Below are 18229 nucleotides of genomic sequence, written 5' to 3' on the forward strand. Positions count from 1 at the left end.
GGAACGGACGGAATACTCATGATTAATCTGTACCAATATATTTTCCAATACGCGGGAAAAGCCGCGCAACAAAATCACTCTCGGCAATAACACATGCCTTGGCATCTTCTTTGCTATCTTCTCTTTCAAAAAACCGTTGTTGTGGTATCACTTGCTGTATCAATATTGTTCTTGGACTTTACAAAGATTAATGTTTCACATCCTGTGACGCCTAGGATGAATACCCAATCCTGACTCCAACTCTATGCCACCAATATAGATCCTATCTCAGACACTTGTCTGCCCTTGATCCTTACTGCCTTTACCGCTAAACAATTTACCCTGTTCAAGCCCATTTATTTTGAGTGTGGGTTTCTGGTCTTCTCCCAGTCTACATAGTCAGTTCCTAGAGCCTCAAGCTCCTTCTTGATGTGCTGAATCTGCTTCTCATAATCCTCAAGTACCTAAACAAGGAGTCAGTAACGTATCGCCGATATATTGTGGCTTGACTTACCCGCTTCGCCTTGGCTTCTCGCTCTGGATCAATGGTCTCCTCCTCCAGGCCACTTGGCTTATCCATCTCCTTGCTAAGCTGATCAGCGTACCCTCGCAGGACAATGAGGCGGCTCCAAAGCTCCTCTTCCCTTGCGCCTACAGCAGGATCCTGGACCTCCCGCTCCAGGCTCTGTAGTCGACTGCTAAGGTCATCCTCGTCACCGCTGAGAGCGTAGCCACGGTTTCGGAGAACCTGCACTCGCGCAGCAAGCGCCAAGCATCGTTCGCTAATAGTTGTTTGTCGTCTACGGGCCGCAACAGCTCGGACCTCGGTCTCCAGCTCGTGACGTTGAAGAACAGCATCCAAGCTGCCGTTAATCTGATGCAAGCGGGTGTTAAAATCGGAAACAGCGCGCTTCTGTGTTTTAAGGCGGTCGGCAACACCAGCGTATCCGGAGCACAGTACAGGCATAAAACCAGGGGCTGGCTTGTTCTGCAGAGCTTCCTCCCATTCCCGTGGGTCCTCATGAGGCTGGGGCTTGTAGTAAGGAACGTGGCTCTCGTCGACCTTGTTGTAGAAGTAGTATTTGAAGACGCAGTTGGGGTTCGCGGGATCCCATTTTTCAGTGACGAGCTTCATTTGCTCGAGAATCGGCTTTTGGTCTGAGTATGTGTCAGTACTGCGGCGTAGACGAGTGTGTTGTCGTCAAAGAACATACGAGGTGTCTCCTCTCCAGGTTGCCATAGAGAGTTGGAAAGCTGAGCTTTAGACTGAGATAAAGCCGGCATCTGTTGTGGTTGTGGTTGTTGGATTGATGCGCCGAATGCGCCTCCTTGTTGCTGTTGTTGCGACTGGCCAAAGCTAAATCCTGTGTTTTGAGCTGGGGCAGCGGCCTGAGCAGGCTGAGATTGCCCAAATAGCGAAGGCTTTGCCTGTCCGAAGAGCGACATGATTGCGATAATGTGAAGATTTGACTTGATGGTTGTCGGTCGGAGAGCTAAGCCTGAGCTTTAGCTAATAATATGCGTTACCGGGACAAGACCCAGGTCGAGAGGAGAAATTATCAGCTCGATACGGTGCAATACTGTCTAGGGCGATAGGCGGAAAGTAGCGGAAGGGCTTTTTCAGGATCGCAAGGCTGAAAAATCTATGTTGCTTGGTGGTTTGCACTGTTTATTTGGCGGCTCAAAATATTTGGAGCTGGGCGACGCGAAAACAGAGCTACGTTCACTGGGGCCCCATCGCAGCCTTGTTACCCAGCCTTGTCCCACTTTCTAACCAATCATAGAAAGTCAATTCATACCTTACGCTACCAAATCCTAGCCGAGCGACCTCACATAACCACTCCCGGATTCTGGAATCACCGCAACGTTCGACGATCAGCTTCGCAGAACATCGGCATCATGTCTACACGAAGGCCCCAGTATGTTTTTTATTAGGTGTACCTCTTGTCTTTGCTCGGGAACCGCCAGCGGGTGCAATTGGGTACTACAACACCTGATAATTGGCTAACCGATTGATCCATCAGATTCTCCCAGCAGGTGCTTATCGACACCACTCCGTTGCCCTCGGACATTCCCGCTGTCAAGGAGGTCGGTGCCAGTTCTGCGCCTCTTCTTTCGGCCTCTTTCTTCATCGGCGCCCGATGCCGCGACTACAGCGATGATTATATGCAATGCAAGAACGACAACCCCGGCCGAGGAGAGTTTGAGTGCTTGAAGGAGGGTCGACGAGTCACTAGATGTGCCTCCAGCGTGTATGTTTTCTGAAAGCCAGCGAAACACTCATTCTGGCGATATAATTGGGGCGCGACAAGCTCCATTGCTGGGACCAACAGCTGACAACGAATAAACAGCATCAAGGACATCAACACCCACTGTCTGGCCGAGTTCCGCAAGCACTGGGAATGCCTTGAAGACCGAAACCACCAGCTATGGCAGTGCCGCCCTGCTGAGTGGAAGCTCAACAAGTGCGTTTACGACAACTTGGTACGATACTTGTGTTCCTACGTTTTGGGCGGGATTCCTGACATAATGCGCAGAAACTTGAGAAGAAGATTCCTGACCAACCCACCAACTCGACTCCCGTTCACCTCCGACCAAAGCAAATCTTTGCCGACGTGCGCATCGGCCCTGGTGATGGTAAGCCCTTTGTTCCGGGGCAGGAGGATGCGCAGCAATAGAATGCTGGAATCAGTTAAAGTTAGGTCGAGGCTCGATCATGTATATTTGCCGATAAATCAAAGAGTGGATTGTCAGCTTTCAAAGCAAAAAATTCGTCCATTTTTCTTACACAAAACCATATCACAAGATCTTCCCCACATGAGCTATGCTCAGTGTCATTGAAGCTGGGCAACATATTGGCTCATAGGGCCGTCGTTCACATTAATTAGTACCACCAAGCTGTGCGGTTGCTAATAAGTCTTGTTTCTGCGATTCGTTACTACAACATACCTACCCAGGCAACTCATGGTCCATCTCTATAGTGGTTGTTTCTGACCTAATAATGTTCATGTTGACTGACATGATAACACAACGTTACCTGTCACGATAGTACGGACCTCACATGCAACAACATGTGAGCCGCAGAGCGACACTGCAGTGAGCCTCGTCGCTCAATGCACGGCACTTCAAGACATTCGAGAGAATTTCATAACACTGCTTCTCGGCTAAGATGTGAAGCCGTGGTTGGCCTATCTTGTTGTATGTGTGGTCTAGGCCAGCTGACGAGATTCAGCGTTGCAGAAGGGCAGGTCATTGTTCGAGTTCAGTGCCGGTGAACAATGACGGCGCTCAGTACACCATTGCTTCAATTATTTTTGCCTGCACAAACCTGTGACAAGAGCCAGCAGTAAGTATGAAATTTGACAAACACGCCCCATCAAGTCCCAAGAGTCGCATCTTTCAGTCTAGAGCAGGGATATCTTATTAATGACTGGTCCCGGAAGTCGCACACCTTCACCCACAACAGCGAAGCACCCAGACCATGCACATGACCATGGGTGGCATTGCATCTTGTCCCATTTGCCGAGGCTTTTGTTTCGGCCTCACTTGGGTCTGTTGAGGCATGGTAACTCTTTTCATGCAACTGCCCGTCTCGTTTCAAGTGAATGCCGACCGACAGCGGGAACGATTGGTCTGGTCTGGTCTGGTCTGCAGGGTTGGTGGTATGAGCTGGAAACAGAGCATGGTGTTTTGATGCATGCAATAGGCAACGGAAACCTGCCTTGCATACTGGCGAAGAATTCGCCTATTAGACGATTGGTGGTCTAAATGCGAACCTCAAGAACTAACCAAGCACAGCCATAAAGCAGGGATCTTAATTTTTGCAAAGTAGTATTCTTTCCAGTCTGATTCACAACATTGAATCAAACCTCGATGTAAAAAAGAATCGTTGTTTCTCAGCGCTTGTGTGCTTCGTGAAACAAAGAAACGGGCCTTCCAAGCGCCCATGTTTGATGCTCTGGATGGGGCACGCCGTTGGTTGGCTGTTGACATTTATACCGCTACATGAGCGTTTACCAAGGGTCAAAAAGAAATCTATGGGAATTGATATTGTCTTGTTTTGGTATCGCTTCAGAATGCTACACGAGGTTGCAAGTTTGCTTCGAGAAAAAATAAATGCTGTATCACATTGTGTTCGCAAGTCGCCCGAGTGATGGATGTTTTGTTTTCTAGCGACGTATGACAATGTCCGAGGAAACTTGTTTCTATTTTTTATTATTTGCTTAATTCTGGATTATTCAAACTTCTCTCTTCGTATCACTAAAGGACTTGTTTATGTCGTTACATTAAGTATCTATTCCATTGTACTCCGGGGCTGAGCTTCGATGATGATTTATGTCTTGGCAAACTCCCAGAAATATTTAAGTAATCCTCTTGCATTTAAGTTTGCTAATGAATTTCATTTATTGTCTTCATGACTCTTTAAGTTTTGTATTAAACACCATTGATATATATATAATAATATAAAATATTTTGGGTTGATTAGTATTCAGCTAGGTATAGGGTAAACTACAAGGAAAGGGTCTATCCGATGATTGAGGTATAATTCAATCGGATTTGGATACAAGATATGCAGAGTACCCAGGATAAACTCCACGTAAAACAAACAAGCTTTAATACACGTACAAACATTGTTGATCCGATCGTGATCGTGAGAACCGGCGGGTCAACTTGGTCGAATTCAAGCGCCGTACCATCGATGGGAATAACAACCGCATTGACGTTATGTGAAACAGTGGGGATAATATACCTGAACCTGACATGCAAGCTACTATAAGAAGGATCAAGGAGAGCGCTTAAAGCAAACCCTGCTAGAGGGAATTGTCGGTCATAAAAAGAAGTATTGTTCTTGTGGCGTTGCAGCTGTTAGTTGAATCAGTGATAGGATGCCATGCCAGGAAGACTTAGCATATCGGTGCGTGCTATCATCGAAAGTATTTTGCATGTGATAAAAATTGTTCAGCAAAAAAATACAGTTGAATGCCAAAAACTAGGTATGCTATGTATAGAGCCCTCAGCCCGTTCAGCTAGTCCGGGCTCTTGTTCAAAATGCTTGATCAGATCAAAGTTTGATCATGGCCATAGTAGCGCTCGAAATGAAGGCCTCAATAATCATATCTGGAGCGTTGGTGTTAGTTAGTGTTAGTGTTAGGATCGGCATTCCCGAGCCACCGTAATATCTCTCCACAAACTTGAACCCAGATAGACGAGTTCGGTGTAGCCGGTGACAAGACTAGTCCTCGAGCCTTTAGGCGATCATTTTGTAGAATATTTGCCGCGTAACACTGGGGTTCTGAAAGAGCCGCTTATGGGCCAAAATGTATGGTTTTGGACTAGGAAATAAGAATAAAGTTGTTCGACTCGGGATGCAGGAATGAAATCAGACGCCACGATCTAGATACTATTCTCTAATAGGAATTCATGCTTCCTTAACGTTGCCCGCCAAGGTTATCCAGAAGATATGGATTGCGTGTCATGCCGGTTAATTTCGGAGTCGAGGTGAGTCGAGGTCGCAGTTGTGATCGACTCGATGACTTCAAGACAATTGCGTTGATGGCTGGGTCTACGTGTCCAAGGGAGAAGAGAGGGGGGTGTGAGAAGCCGAATCAACATGAACGAGTTATTACTGAACTACTACAGTCAATCAAGAGTTTGTAGTTTACCTCGATATGGACGGGTTCTGATGATCATGTGTTGATTGATTCATTGTTTTCCACATGTGCGGACAGCCATTGACTGATCGACCAGGGCTGTATATCAGACTGCCATGCCAAGACAGAGTAAGTGAGGTTCAGCTTAGTTCCAAGCTCCTGGGTTCACGACGACCACCTACCCTGAGGCAGCCCGTCGTCCTGTCCGAGGCTGTGTGCAAAAGCCAATCATTCTGTGACACGCCAATGTCCGACTGTGGAACTCGACAGGACACAAAGGTTAGGAAATGAGCCGAGTGACTTTGCCCGCGGCTACAATCCCGCAAACAGTAGCCTAGGCTGGCTATGGGAAGGCTGTATCATATGTCTACTATGTATGTATGTATGTATGTTATGAGAAATGACGGCTTGGAAATGAGCGCAAATGCATAGTAATGTCTGATTGACCAGGATAGCTTGGCATATTCCAGATAGCAAAGCAGACGAAGAACAGACCTCAATCTTAGAGAGAGAAAAAGCCTTGGTTAGGAGATGACGAAAGGAGGAGGAGAAGAGCATCGCCCAAATTAGGTCGGTTTCAGACTTCAAGGCTAGCTCCAGCGGGTCCTCCTCTGGACAAGGGAACTGAGACTCCACAACAACCCGCTTCGACATCCCTGGCAAATAGCTTGTTTGATGGGGACATACCGTATGATGAAAACATGATTGGGTTAAATATCTCAGAGACGTGTGAATCGTCGGAGCAGTAGGAAAGGGTAAAAAGGGGGTTGAAGATCATATACGTACCTGCCTAGGATTATCACTGAAGCCGACGGGATTGTTGGATCCGACTTGGCTGAGGATAGCCTGGAGTAATCTAGTAAAAAACAAATTAATGCGTTAGATGCACGAGTATGAGATATATATCAGGAACGCGTTTCGTATTTGTTGATGCTGACTGATAGACAACAGGCCTCAGCCTAGTACAGCAGCTTGACCACAATCAACACCGTGCGCAATCCGGCATAATACGACCTTCATCTTAATACATCGATTTTTGGAGTTGAGTTGATCCGGCAGATGGGATGGCATCTCATCCCGCTACCAAAGTGGTGGTGCGTACATAATGCAACGCTGCATCCGGAAGTCAAATCGTGAGCATAGACGCCTCTGATAAGGGCATTTGATTAATAAACTACGGATTAAGAAAGATGTTCAATTAAACGTCGACTAGTGAACTCCAGAGAGGCTTAAAGACTCGGCTTTTAACTTTCGGGTGGCTTTTAGGACCACGTAATCAACAAGCAAAAAAAAAACCTAACCTTAGTAGGCACTACTCCAGCATGATCACTGACAAACCCATCAGATCATCATGAGTGGCAAACATGGACAAGAGGAAATGATGAGCGGGGGTTAAGCTGTATCGAAATTCAAATTAAAGCCTCGGCATCGATCGAGAGAGTCTAGACTGTTGAACCCGACAAGGTTTGACGTTAGAAATAAAGTAAATCGTCTTGACTGGACCGTCGGGCTCTGAGATGATGAGACTAACTGGAGCTTTTGTTGGCGTTAGCGTTAACAAATTCTGTGTCAGATACAGAGTAGACTGAGAAGGTCTAGGTCTAGGTAGTATTCTCATCCCGCTTTGGTTTGAGCATGACCAGGGTCTTGTCGTGTCATTACCCAGGGTCGTGTGTTTGATTAGCCGTCAGACGCCAGCGCAACAGATCAGTCCAAGCTGTATCCAACGATAATGCAATGGAATATATTGTGATATGTTATGCGAGTTTGTGTAGACTAGCGAAAATACCATTCGTGCATTGCAATGGCATGTATACGATCGTCGTGGTCTTGAAACCGATATGCGATGTTTCTACCGAACCTCCGGGATGCGACCATGATGCAATTGGTGATCCGGCAGTTGTCATCGTAGATGAAGTGGTGATGTACACTGAATATCTTTCATTAGAGGCGTCAGATGGGAGGCGAACAGCGGCAAAAGGGGAACGTCAACAAGCAACACGCAACAAGCAAGCCACGAGTTTCATCATGATTGTGCAGGGCCCGTGCATCTGCCGGATGCCGAGTAGAAGAGTACAGTATAATAAGTCAAGTATCTATGGTTGAATTCCATAGAGAACAAAGTTACTACATAGTTCTGGAGCATTCATTAAATGCCAATGACAGCGATGGGTATTCAGTAATTGCTTCCTCAATATCTCAGCTCATGGTTGAGGACTCCAATATTGAATAAATGAATCAACAGACCTGTCCAGTCAACGTCCGAGTTATGGGTTAGTGCATGATTCGTTCCTGGTGCCTTGCAGCGGGCATCCACCATCTAGGTTTCTAGCGCCCAGGCTATCCCGCACTAGCGTGAGGCACTAGCGCCGGTCGTGTACACGGCTTCATGTTCCAGGGGTTACTCTAACAACAACACCTCGAGCAGTGCCAGCCAGTGCTTGCCAGCTGCCACAGACTTTGGTTCCTTGGAAGTCAAGCTCAGTAACCAAAGCGTGGAGCAGGGGTGTTGGCCAAGAAGCGACGTACCTAGCAGAGTAGAGCTCTATCAGAGTAGAGAGCGACGGTGGTAGAGAGCTGTTAGTGCAAAGGAATGAATGAGTACCTACCTAGAGAGTGAATGGTTGAAGGGTCTAGACGCGAAAAAGAGCGTCTTGAGGTAGAAAAATAAGTAGTCTAAGGACTATAGCCTAAGGAGCATAAAGTGACCTACTAATTTCGTCTCTTATGATTCCAACGGCCAACTTTTCTGGTACCCTGATGCCCAGGTGGGCTCTCATCTGCAACACCCCCCAGCTAATTCTCGATTGCAGGCTCGCCAGATCCCCAGATACCCCCTGCAAAGCATCCATCCAATCAATACCGCACCATTCAGCCAATTCGCCCCCTGGCCCAACAGTGCCTGTCCGTCTGCGACCCGCCGAGCAGTTCCTTTTTAACGTCGTCGTCCGCTCCCAAGCCATCTCGACCTCTTCTCTTTCCTCTCACCCCCTCCAAGAGTCTTCGTCGAACGATAGCAGGGCCTGCCACTCCTTTGTTTGCGTGTCTAGTACATAGCAGTCCACTCCTTCAAAACCAAAACTCTAAAGCCAAGACTTCCGGTTGAACCGTTGATATATCTCACGACTTCCCTCAAAATCTCATCTCCATCTGATCTGATTTACCTACCTACCGCAACATCAATTCAAGTCGTCCTTCCTTCGGTTCATCCTTCTGTCACTCCTTTCGTCGTTGAACGACCACCATTGTTCAACCACACCAAATCAAAGCTTTTTTTCGAGACTCCTTGACGGAATCTCAAATCCAACAGTGCTGTCATCCGCTCATCAGACTGGTTCTGAATCACATCCGATACCAACAAACAACACACTAAAGGTAAGCATATTCTGAATCATCATTGTCTGAACCCTGCACACTTGTGTACCTGCGTCAGCCTGCCTTGCCCTCTTTGTCTTGCCTTGTTCTCCACCCGCGCCAGTCTTTGAGGGAGATCTTGTTCGATAAACCTCCCTTTCAATGACGCCGACTCGGTGCTGCCATGAACAGAGTATCGCCGAACAACAAGGGCAGCATCTTTGTCGTCAACCCCCATAACGGCAACAAATCCCTTATTTATACCCAAGCGAGGGAACCTCCTTGGACTCGATATATCGACACTCGTCTCATTTTAACCCCCGATTTTTGTCTCAACACCAAATGTCTTACACGTTTTTACCCACACATTTCCAAAAAAGAATCACCATTCCGCCCTCGCTACCAGCTAGCCTCATCGCATTCATCCAAGACACGGAAACAGCTATTGCCAAGCGGCATTGGTCTGACGTTTACTGAACCGAAAACAGCCACACCTAAAATTTTGCAACCGTATATAACTAACTCTATCGCCAGTTCACCACATTTCCTCTTGTGCCTCTTCACCGATCATCATGAAGGCATCTTTGTTTATGGTCGGCGCTAGCGCCATTCTGGCTTCGGCCAGCCCCATCCGAAACGCTCTCCAGGAGCGTGCCATGAAGACCGAATGGGTCTACGAGGTTGTCACCGTTGTTGTCACTGAAGGTGCTGAGCCCAAGAAGGCTGCTCACACCGCCACTGTCTACGAGGCCCCCCAGGCTCCCAAGATCACCCAGGAAGCTGTCAAGGTCGTCAAGGAGCAGCCCGCTCCTGCTCCTGTCGTCAAGGAGGAACCTGCTAAGCCTAAAGTCGTCACTGTCTGGGTCGACCCTAAGCCTACCTCCGAGGTTGTCAAGGAGCACAGTGAGGAGAAGGTCGTTGTGAAGCCTGCCGCTCCCTCCCCTGTTTACGAGGCCCCTGCGCCAGTCGTTGAGAAGGCCCAGACTACCATCAAGAAGGTCGTCAAGCCTACCCCCACCCGTGCCGAGCCCAAGGTCACTGTTGAAGCTAGCATCGACACTTCTGGCCTTTCTCTCGAGGGTGCCTACGACACCGTCATGCTTGCCTACCACAACATCCACCGCGCGAACCACTCTGCCCCTGCTCTTGAGTGGGACGATGAGCTCGCCGGCTATGCCGAGAACACTGCCAACGGATGTGTCTTCGAGCACGACATGTAAGTTGATACTTGTACATCCAGCGACATTTTCACTAACAAATTCGATAGGGACCAAGGCAATGGCGGTTACGGCCAGAACCTCGCATCCTGGGGTGCTACCAGCGACATTGATGGACTCAAGAACAAGGCTGCTGCTGGTGGTATTACCAACCAGTGGTACGACAGTGAGATGTCCAACTGGGCTTTCTATGGCCAGGAGAACCCCCCCTCCGACATGAACATTGACCTCTACGGTCACTTCACCCAGGTTGTCTGGAAGGACTCCACCAAGGTCGGCTGCGCAACTGTCAAGTGCCCTGCGGGAACTGTCCTCAGCTTCCCCTCGTGGTACACCGTTTGTAACTACAACCCTCAGGGTAAGTATCACTCCAACCCTTTTGTTTTGGAGCCAGACTAACTTTGAATGTCTAGGTAACTTTGGTGGCCGCTACGGCGACAACGTCCTCAAGCCCGAGGGAGCCAAGCGTGTTACTGTCTAGGAGCACAGACACAGTCCTCCTCACTGATCGGAAAAGGCGCACTTCTACATCCATCTTACAGAACAGCCCTGTCAATCTTTCTTGGGCAAGAACTTGTATCTAGTGAGGTGGAAGAAGGCGTAGCCTCCCAACCACGTCTACAGCAACTGTTTCCTTTTTCTCTTCATTTCGATTCTTCTATGTACGTTATGCATCATCGTACTTAACGATCTTCTTCGTTCAACATTGGGCCACACGGCCAACTTTCTCATCATGGTCTTAACTTTACATGCCTGGCGTCTATGAAAAAAATGATATTAAATAGGGATGGCGCGTAAGGAGCGAGGGTGAACGATGAGTGTCTGTGCTGGCTTTTTTTTCTTTTACAAGGTCGCGTCTTCTCTTCATTGCCTGACTCTAGGTTACATAGGGGTTGACTGAGTCTTGGCTGCCTTGGGGTTTACCAAAGCATATTTGATTGCTTGTTCAATGCTCATAGAAGCACGTCGATAGACACGAATATCACAATGATTTCGCTGACAGTTGTTCCCGTTGATCTGATTATGTGATGACATTTGTGATGGGACTGAGATGTTTATCTACTTCAGCACCAAGGAATCTACCAGCCTAACTTCCTATTAACCATTGTGAAGTTTGATGTCGCTGGTTGTTGAGTAACAGAAAAGTCATCCTTAATGTTTTAGAATATGGAATGAATAACCTGACGACGGAGTCGTTACCGGTTGTTGGCATCTCAAAATATGATACGGTAGTTCTGTAATGGCTGAATTACCCGCTCACACCTCAATTTGACGGCCGATCGACCTGCACGTTTCCGCCTCACTAATGCATCATAAGCTATTGATGCAGTGCAAACATCCTCGCATGATACCACTTCCTTCCTTCTCCCTCAAAACGAACAGGGGCAAAGGCACAACTTGGCGGGGCGGGAGACATTGATCAACCGGAAGTTACCATTTACGTACCACAATAGGATGACTACCGACAAAGAACCTTGACGACCTTCCTCCTATGGACCCAGTCATTGGCTATTGGCTATCCGATATGGTGTTGGCTTGCGGCTTTCTACAGAACATGACGCCTGTTTTAAGCAGCCTGGTGGAGGATCATGTCTGATGCTTCTGCATGGTTGGGCCAAGCTGACGGCAACAGGCATGCCAAGAGAGAAAACAGACAGCATGGACTCGCATGTTTCTAGTCAGCTCGGTGAATGAGGCGTTGTATTTCATATGCCTTTCACGTAGGTGTGCTTGGATATAAAGACTTTTCAAACCGCTTCTTCCATCTCTCGCCCAACTCTTCTCTCTACACCTTCTTTCGTCTCCGTTTCTGCATAAGCGATGACGAAATCAAAGCCTCACCCTCTGGCCCAACTTTCTCGGGACGAGTTTGTTCTGGCTCGCAACTGTGTATTGAAACATCACGGCCCCGAAACCTCCCTCTTCTTTCGTTCGATCCAGCTCCAGGAGCCCAAGAAGGATGATCTCGTGCCCTTCTTGATCGCTGAGCATGATGGTCGTCTTGATGAGACGACGCTTCGACCGGCAAGATGTGCTGAGGTCGAATGCGACATCATTACTGACATGAGAGAATACAGTCGTACGATTGTTGATGTGGACAAAGGCGAGGTTGTCTCCAAAGCCGTCCTTGAGCAATATGCGCATCCCAATATTGCAACGTGAGTTCACAACTTGCCCATGAACTAAACTATTTGCTAATTATGCCTAAGAGTTGAGGTCGAGACATTTCAAGATGCCTGTGTTGAATCGCAACTCTTTAAAGACGCCATGTCAGAGTTCACACTGCCAGAAGGCTTCGCTGTATGTATCGATCCTTGGCCATACGGCGGAACATTTGAAGATGGCTATCCATCTCGTTACATGCAAGGCCTCGTTTTTGGAAAGAATGTATCTCACAACAATCCTGACTCAAACCACTATGCCTATCCTATACCTATCATTCCAGTTATGGATCTGGAGACGAGAACCATCATTCGTGTTGATCGACTTGCTACAGGCAGCTCGGAAGATGACTTCAAGGCCAAAGAAAGGGGTGCATCGCCAAAGGATCTGTTCCGAAACAGTCACGCAGCAGAGTATGTACCAGAACTGTTGGACAGACCCCTTCGTGAAGACCTGAAGCCTCTCAATGTGACACAGCCTGAGGGTGCCTCGTTCACGGTCTCGTCTGATGGTTTGATCGAATGGCAAAAATGGCGGTTCCGTCTCGGGTTTACTCCGCGCGAGGGTGCTGTTCTTCACGACGTCTGCTACGAGAATCGAAGTATCTTGTATCGTCTCAGCTACAGCGAACTGACCGTTCCATATGGCGATCCTCGCCCGCCTTTTCACCGCAAGCATGCTTTTGATCTTGGAGATGGAGGTGTCGGAAGAGCTGCCAACAATCTTCAGCTTGGGTGTGATTGCCTTGGAGCAATTCACTATGTCGACTCGTATCTTGCTGGTCCAGATGGGCTGCCAACACCTGCGAAATCTGTCATATGCTTGCACGAGCAAGACAACGGTATCTTATGGAAACACACAAACTTCCGTACCAACAGAGCTGTAGTCACGCGCATGAGAGAGCTCGTCGTGCAATTTATAGTCACACTTGCGAACTATGAATACATTTTCGCATACAAGCTCGATCTAGCTGGAAACATCACGATTGAGACTAGAGCAACTGGTGTTGTCAGCGTCGTTGGAATAGACGAGGGCAAGACAAGCCGGTATGGTAATGTGGTTGCGCCTGGCGTTCTCGCACAGAATCATCAGCATATTTTCTCAGTACGAATTGACCCAGCCGTTGATTCGTATAACGCCCAGGATACGCAAGTCATTGTGGAAGAGAGCATCGGAAGACCTGTTGATCCAAAGACCAACCCAAGAGGAAACTTGTACGAAGTCGAGCGCAACAAAGTGTCAAAGGCTTCATGGACAGACGCTGAGCCACGTTTGAATCGTCTAATCAAACTGGAGAATGCTATAAAGCGCAACGCTATGTCAGGTCGACCAGTGGGATACAAGCTCATACCGCCAGCGACTCAGATGATGTTAGCAGATGTGACGAGCGTGGCTGCCGCAAGAGCCCCTTTTTCTCAGCATAACGTCTGGTTCACTGGCTATCGTGATGGTGAGCTATGGGCGGCGGGTGAGTTCACGAACCAAAGTAATGGCGAGGTTGGGGGAGTGTCTGATATGGTCAAGAGAGGAGACTGGTTCACAGACGAGGGTAATAGAGAGCCGACAAATGGTGATCGTAAGAAAGGACGACGAAGTAGCCCCGTCGTGTGGGTATCTTTAGGTCTCACTCACAACCCGAGAGTTGAGGACTGGCCTGTCATGTTTGTGTTTAGTCTCCCCAATTTTCACTGTAGAATTGCTAACAAGAAGATAGGCCAGTTGAAATCCAACAGATCCATCTTCGTCCTGCCGACTTCTTCACATCTAACCCTGCCTTGGATGTCCCATCGACAAGGAATGAGAGCAGCGTGCTCGTGTCTTGCTGTGACTATACGAAGGTTGCTGGACGAGAGAATGAACCCTTGGTGCAGAATAGTCCCACAAGTCATCGTCAAGGCGGAGAAAACGGTATTGAGGCTAGGATGGCCGGTGCGCATGTCGCCGATGGAACTGAGGTATGAGGTATAAGGCACGACAGTTTAGCTGACCTGATGTTAGTACGGCACAGAGACGAAATCGACCTCATAGTACATCAATAGACATTACATGAATAATGTTGTTGTTGAATACAGCAGTATAGTATTCATTATTTTGTTATTATGGCTTAGTGCTCGATCTTGAGTGAAAAGTCTATGTGCGGCACACCCTGGTGGATCGAACTTGTTGACAGAATATCGACATCTGGAGCACAGCAGTTAGTAAATACACCATAAGTAATAGAGCAACACTTACCATTGCACAAATATGCTTCAAAGTTATCCTCCTGAAGACCACCAGAAACCTCCAGCAGGAAGTGCCTCTTCCCTTGCCAGCGCTCCTTGAGACTACGAGAAGCAACCTTGACGCCATCGCCAGTGAAATTATCCAGCATGACAACGTCAGCACCGGCTTCAATCGCCTCGTCCGCCTCCGCCTCGCTCTGCACTTCAACCTCGACCTTCATGCTGAATCCTCCGACTGACTTGGCAGCCTTGACAGCATCAGTGATACTGCCCCGGCTCCAGACATGGTTGTCCTTTAGCATAATCATGGCGCTAAGATCCATTCTGTGAGCGTCGGCACCACCGACCAACATGCCGTACTTTTCGACTAGGCGGAAACCCGGCGTCGTCTTTCGTGTTCCTGCGATCACGCCCGTGTATCCAGCCTTGCGCGCAATAGATACAAGCCTTGAACTCTTGGTCGCAACACCGGAGCATCGCGCAAGGGTGTTCAACGCAACTCTCTCTCCAAGGAGAATGCCGCGTACGGGACCCTTGACAGTTGCGACTCGGTGCTTGCCACTGCTCAGATCAACATCATTTCCCTCCTCAGCGTGCCATTCGACAGTGCAGCCGCATTGCGCAAAGACCTCGTCGAAGAAGGGTCGACCGGCAATGACACCACTCGATTTGCCCCAGAGGGTAGCGACGCGGGGACCATCACCGACGACGAAGCCGGCGTAGTCGAAGGACGGCGTGTCTTCAGCGAGCCATGCTGTCACCGAAGTTTTCCACGAGGGTGGGAGGAGGTTTGCGAGGTTTCCTTTGGGTTGAGCCATTGTTAAGAAATGTGCGACAGCAATGGAGAGTTTTGAGCCGAAGAAGACTGGAGAAATTGGTGGTTAAAGAGAGGAAAATAAATCTGCGACAAAATAACTATCTGACGACAAGCGTCTAGGACGAGCGGATAGCGGCCGGAGTCGGATGTCCCCCGCATACAAACTCCCGCCAGATGCCGGAACAAGTGGGGGTGGGGGATCGGATGGGGCCGGCTTAGCTTCTGTTCGGTATCGGTCGTAACGAGTTCCTGTCTACAACTACCCTTGTAAGTCCAGTTATCAATCATCTTTCAAGTTTCAACAAGCAAACTCGACCGTGGGTAATAATATATGCTATATTCTAGAACAAAAGAAATATATCTACTTCCTCGCGCTCCTATAACCCTTATCCTCCAACTCCAAACATGGATTAAAAAAAAACCCACAGAAAACAAAGAGGACCTGCCTGGAGACATGAGTCGAATGAGATGAGAAAAAGGGAAGACCATGCATGCATTGGAAAAGACCTGATAACACCCCAAATATGTAAGTAACCAAACCGCAAAACACGGCATATGAAAAAAGACCAATGCGAAAAAGGAAAAGGCAGAGACCGGGTATCAAACAAGTGCGCTGAGTCGCCGAAGAAACTCCTAAAGCTCACCTCCCATCGTCGCCGTGGAGATTCGTTGTTACTGTTGTTACTGTTGTTGTTGTTGGCATGACTTCGTATGTCCATACAACGTCTACATCGTTTCGCTTCGCTCGTGTCTTCTTCGTCTAACTCCCAACCGGATCGTTCCAAAACGTCAACAGCATCTCTTTGTCTCCTTGCGAGTTTCTGGATTTGTTTGCTCTTGAGTTCCCGCCTGCTCGACTGTTATGGCAGGGGAGAAGGCAGGTGAGAATAACCAGCTGCGACGGTCACGGCCTACACGGAAACTGCCCCGAGCATCAGCACCCGCAAAGTAGCCACCGTCCATACCGGCTTCGTAGCCTGGTGTACCAGGAATAGCGGTAGCCATCAGAAGAGCTTGCTGAATCTTGCGGTTCTGCTCGACAAGTTTACGTGTGACGACCCGGAATACTTCTTCGACACCCTCACCCGTCTCGGCGCTGATTTCATGGCAGGCGTCCCACCCCACTTCTTGTGCCCAGAAGCCCGAGCTCCTCTTCGAGCTGGGACTGTGAAGTTCCATGGATGGCGGTGACATGGCCTGGCCTCCCGACATAGGTGTAGGAATGTGGTAGGGAGTTGCTGTCGGGGGAGGTGTACTACCCACGCCTGGAGCGAGATTCTCAGCGACGTAGGCGATACATCGTTCAAATGGGACCTGGCGGGCTGAGGGTTCGCGGGCAACAATATCGGCTTTTGTACCGACTACGTGAAGGACAACATCGTGGGGAAGGTTTCGTCGTAGTTCCATGAGCCATACACCCATGTCCGCAAAGGATTGTGCGTCGGTGATGCTGTAGCAGAGGATACAGGCATTTGCGCCACGATAGTAGAGTCGAGAGATGGATCGAAAGCGTTCTTGTCCGGCTGCGAGGTTGCGTTAGTATTATGGCAACTGACTTCTTGGACTCCTTATCAAGACCAACCTGTATCCCATATCTGGAGGCGCACCACGGTATCTGAGTCGGAATCGACGACGCGCTTTGTGAGGAAGCTGGCGCCGACGGTGGAAGTAATCTGAGCAGGGTTGAAAGCGCCTTTACAGTATCTCATAACCAAGGATGTCTTCCCAACGCCTTGAGCGCCGAGGACGACGATCTTGGCTTCGAGCGACGACATGATTGTGGGTGTTGGCCACGACGTTTTGCCAAGTGGGGGGGGGGGGGGATGGAGTTGAATCCTCCCGTTGAAAAAGGACGAAGAGAGCGAAAAGGGGGGCAAGGAAACTCGAGTCGCACGAAAAAGGAGGGAAGAAGCAAAAAAAGGAAAGAGAAAAGAAGGGGAAAGGGAAAAGAGGTGAAGCAAGATGAGTATATTTAAAGAAGTGGAAAAAAAGACGGGCGTAAAAGAAAAAAGAGAGTAGGTAGGCTAGCGGGTTTGACCTTGTCTTGTGGTGGTGGTGGTGGTGTGTAGGTAGAGGATGCTTAAATTCAGTGGGTGTGTGTATGAACAAAGGTAGGGAAGGCCAAAGCCAAGATTATTGCTAGGTATAGGTATAGGTATAGCTATTTGTTATTTTTTTCTTATTTCGACGAGAAATCTTTCGGGAGGCAGCGTTGATGTAGAAATGGAATCAGTCTGTGTAGGTCTGGTGTTTAAGAAGAGACACAGCGTGGCTGGTAAACCCGAGGTTTAGCGGCTGAATGCGGTGATGAGAAGGGGGACAGACAATAGCAATGGATTGGATGTTTACAAACCACCAACAATGGCAATCACAGAGAATGAGTCAAGTACAGGCAACAAATAATCACTGTAAACAGTCCTTTTCTTGGCAAGACATGTACAGTAAATAAGCGTTGACTCGGCTCTAAGATTTAATAATAAACAAGAAAGCCTCTTTCAACGGCCCGTTAAATGCAATACTTTTCACGTCGTATGGATTGTTTGATCCAACGTGACGGAACCTAATGATATCAACATACCTACCTACCCCAGAACAACTCAACCTAGGGCCCTTGTCGCTTCAGGCGCCTCTACAGGCCCAACACACTGGAACCGCTGGGCAACTCCACTGAAACAAAAGCTCCCGATGGCGGGGCCGCCAGGAGCCTCAGGTCCGCTGACGACATACGCTAGCGGCCATTATTCTTCACGTGGCACAAACATCCTACGTCATTCCAGCCAACGGCCTTTCTTTTTTGTTCCTGTCAGTTGAGTACCTATTACAGAG

The 18229-nt window shown here is 48.5% G+C and overlaps 6 protein-coding genes across 6 annotated transcripts; 3 read left to right on the forward strand and 3 right to left on the reverse strand.

Moving 5' to 3' along the window:
* Positions 1–335: 335 nt before the first annotated feature.
* On the reverse strand, positions 336–1425 carry FSST1_000753 (nucleoporin complex subunit 54-domain-containing protein; the record flags this gene model as incomplete). Its single annotated transcript, XM_083234003.1, has 3 exons — positions 336–443; positions 494–1137; positions 1194–1425. The coding sequence occupies 3 exons, from the start codon at positions 1423–1425 to the stop codon at positions 336–338; spliced, it is 984 nt and encodes a 327-aa protein (XP_083090935.1).
* A 453-nt stretch (positions 1426–1878) lies between these two features.
* Positions 1879–2657, forward strand: FSST1_000754 (coiled-coil-helix-coiled-coil-helix domain-containing protein; the record flags this gene model as incomplete). Its single annotated transcript, XM_083234014.1, has 4 exons — positions 1879–1898; positions 2004–2231; positions 2331–2463; positions 2517–2657. 4 exons carry the CDS (start codon positions 1879–1881, stop codon positions 2655–2657), a joined length of 522 nt encoding a protein of 173 aa, XP_083090936.1.
* Positions 2658–9556: 6899 nt separating this feature from the next.
* FSST1_000755 (CAP domain-containing protein) lies at positions 9557–10682 on the forward strand (the record flags this gene model as incomplete). Its single annotated transcript, XM_083234025.1, has 3 exons — positions 9557–10200; positions 10252–10559; positions 10615–10682. The coding sequence occupies 3 exons, from the start codon at positions 9557–9559 to the stop codon at positions 10680–10682; spliced, it is 1020 nt and encodes a 339-aa protein (XP_083090937.1).
* Positions 10683–12022: 1340 nt separating this feature from the next.
* Positions 12023–14325, forward strand: FSST1_000756 (uncharacterized protein; the record flags this gene model as incomplete). The annotated part of the gene is made up of 3 exons (XM_083234036.1): positions 12023–12360; positions 12412–14025; positions 14079–14325. 3 exons carry the CDS (start codon positions 12023–12025, stop codon positions 14323–14325), a joined length of 2199 nt encoding a protein of 732 aa, XP_083090938.1.
* A 143-nt stretch (positions 14326–14468) lies between these two features.
* On the reverse strand, positions 14469–15404 carry FSST1_000757 (nicotinate-nucleotide diphosphorylase (carboxylating); the record flags this gene model as incomplete). Its single annotated transcript, XM_083234047.1, has 2 exons — positions 14469–14545; positions 14597–15404. The coding sequence occupies 2 exons, from the start codon at positions 15402–15404 to the stop codon at positions 14469–14471; spliced, it is 885 nt and encodes a 294-aa protein (XP_083090939.1).
* Positions 15405–16192: 788 nt separating this feature from the next.
* Positions 16193–17178, reverse strand: FSST1_000758 (P-loop containing nucleoside triphosphate hydrolase protein; the record flags this gene model as incomplete). Its single annotated transcript, XM_083234058.1, has 2 exons — positions 16193–16926; positions 16986–17178. The coding sequence occupies 2 exons, from the start codon at positions 17176–17178 to the stop codon at positions 16193–16195; spliced, it is 927 nt and encodes a 308-aa protein (XP_083090940.1).
* Positions 17179–18229: the final 1051 nt, after the last annotated feature.

The sequence above is a fragment of the Fusarium sambucinum genome, chromosome IV (assembly GCF_050947815.1).
Source record: "Fusarium sambucinum isolate potato_lamoka chromosome IV, whole genome shotgun sequence".
Taxonomy (NCBI): domain Eukaryota; kingdom Fungi; phylum Ascomycota; class Sordariomycetes; order Hypocreales; family Nectriaceae; genus Fusarium; species Fusarium sambucinum.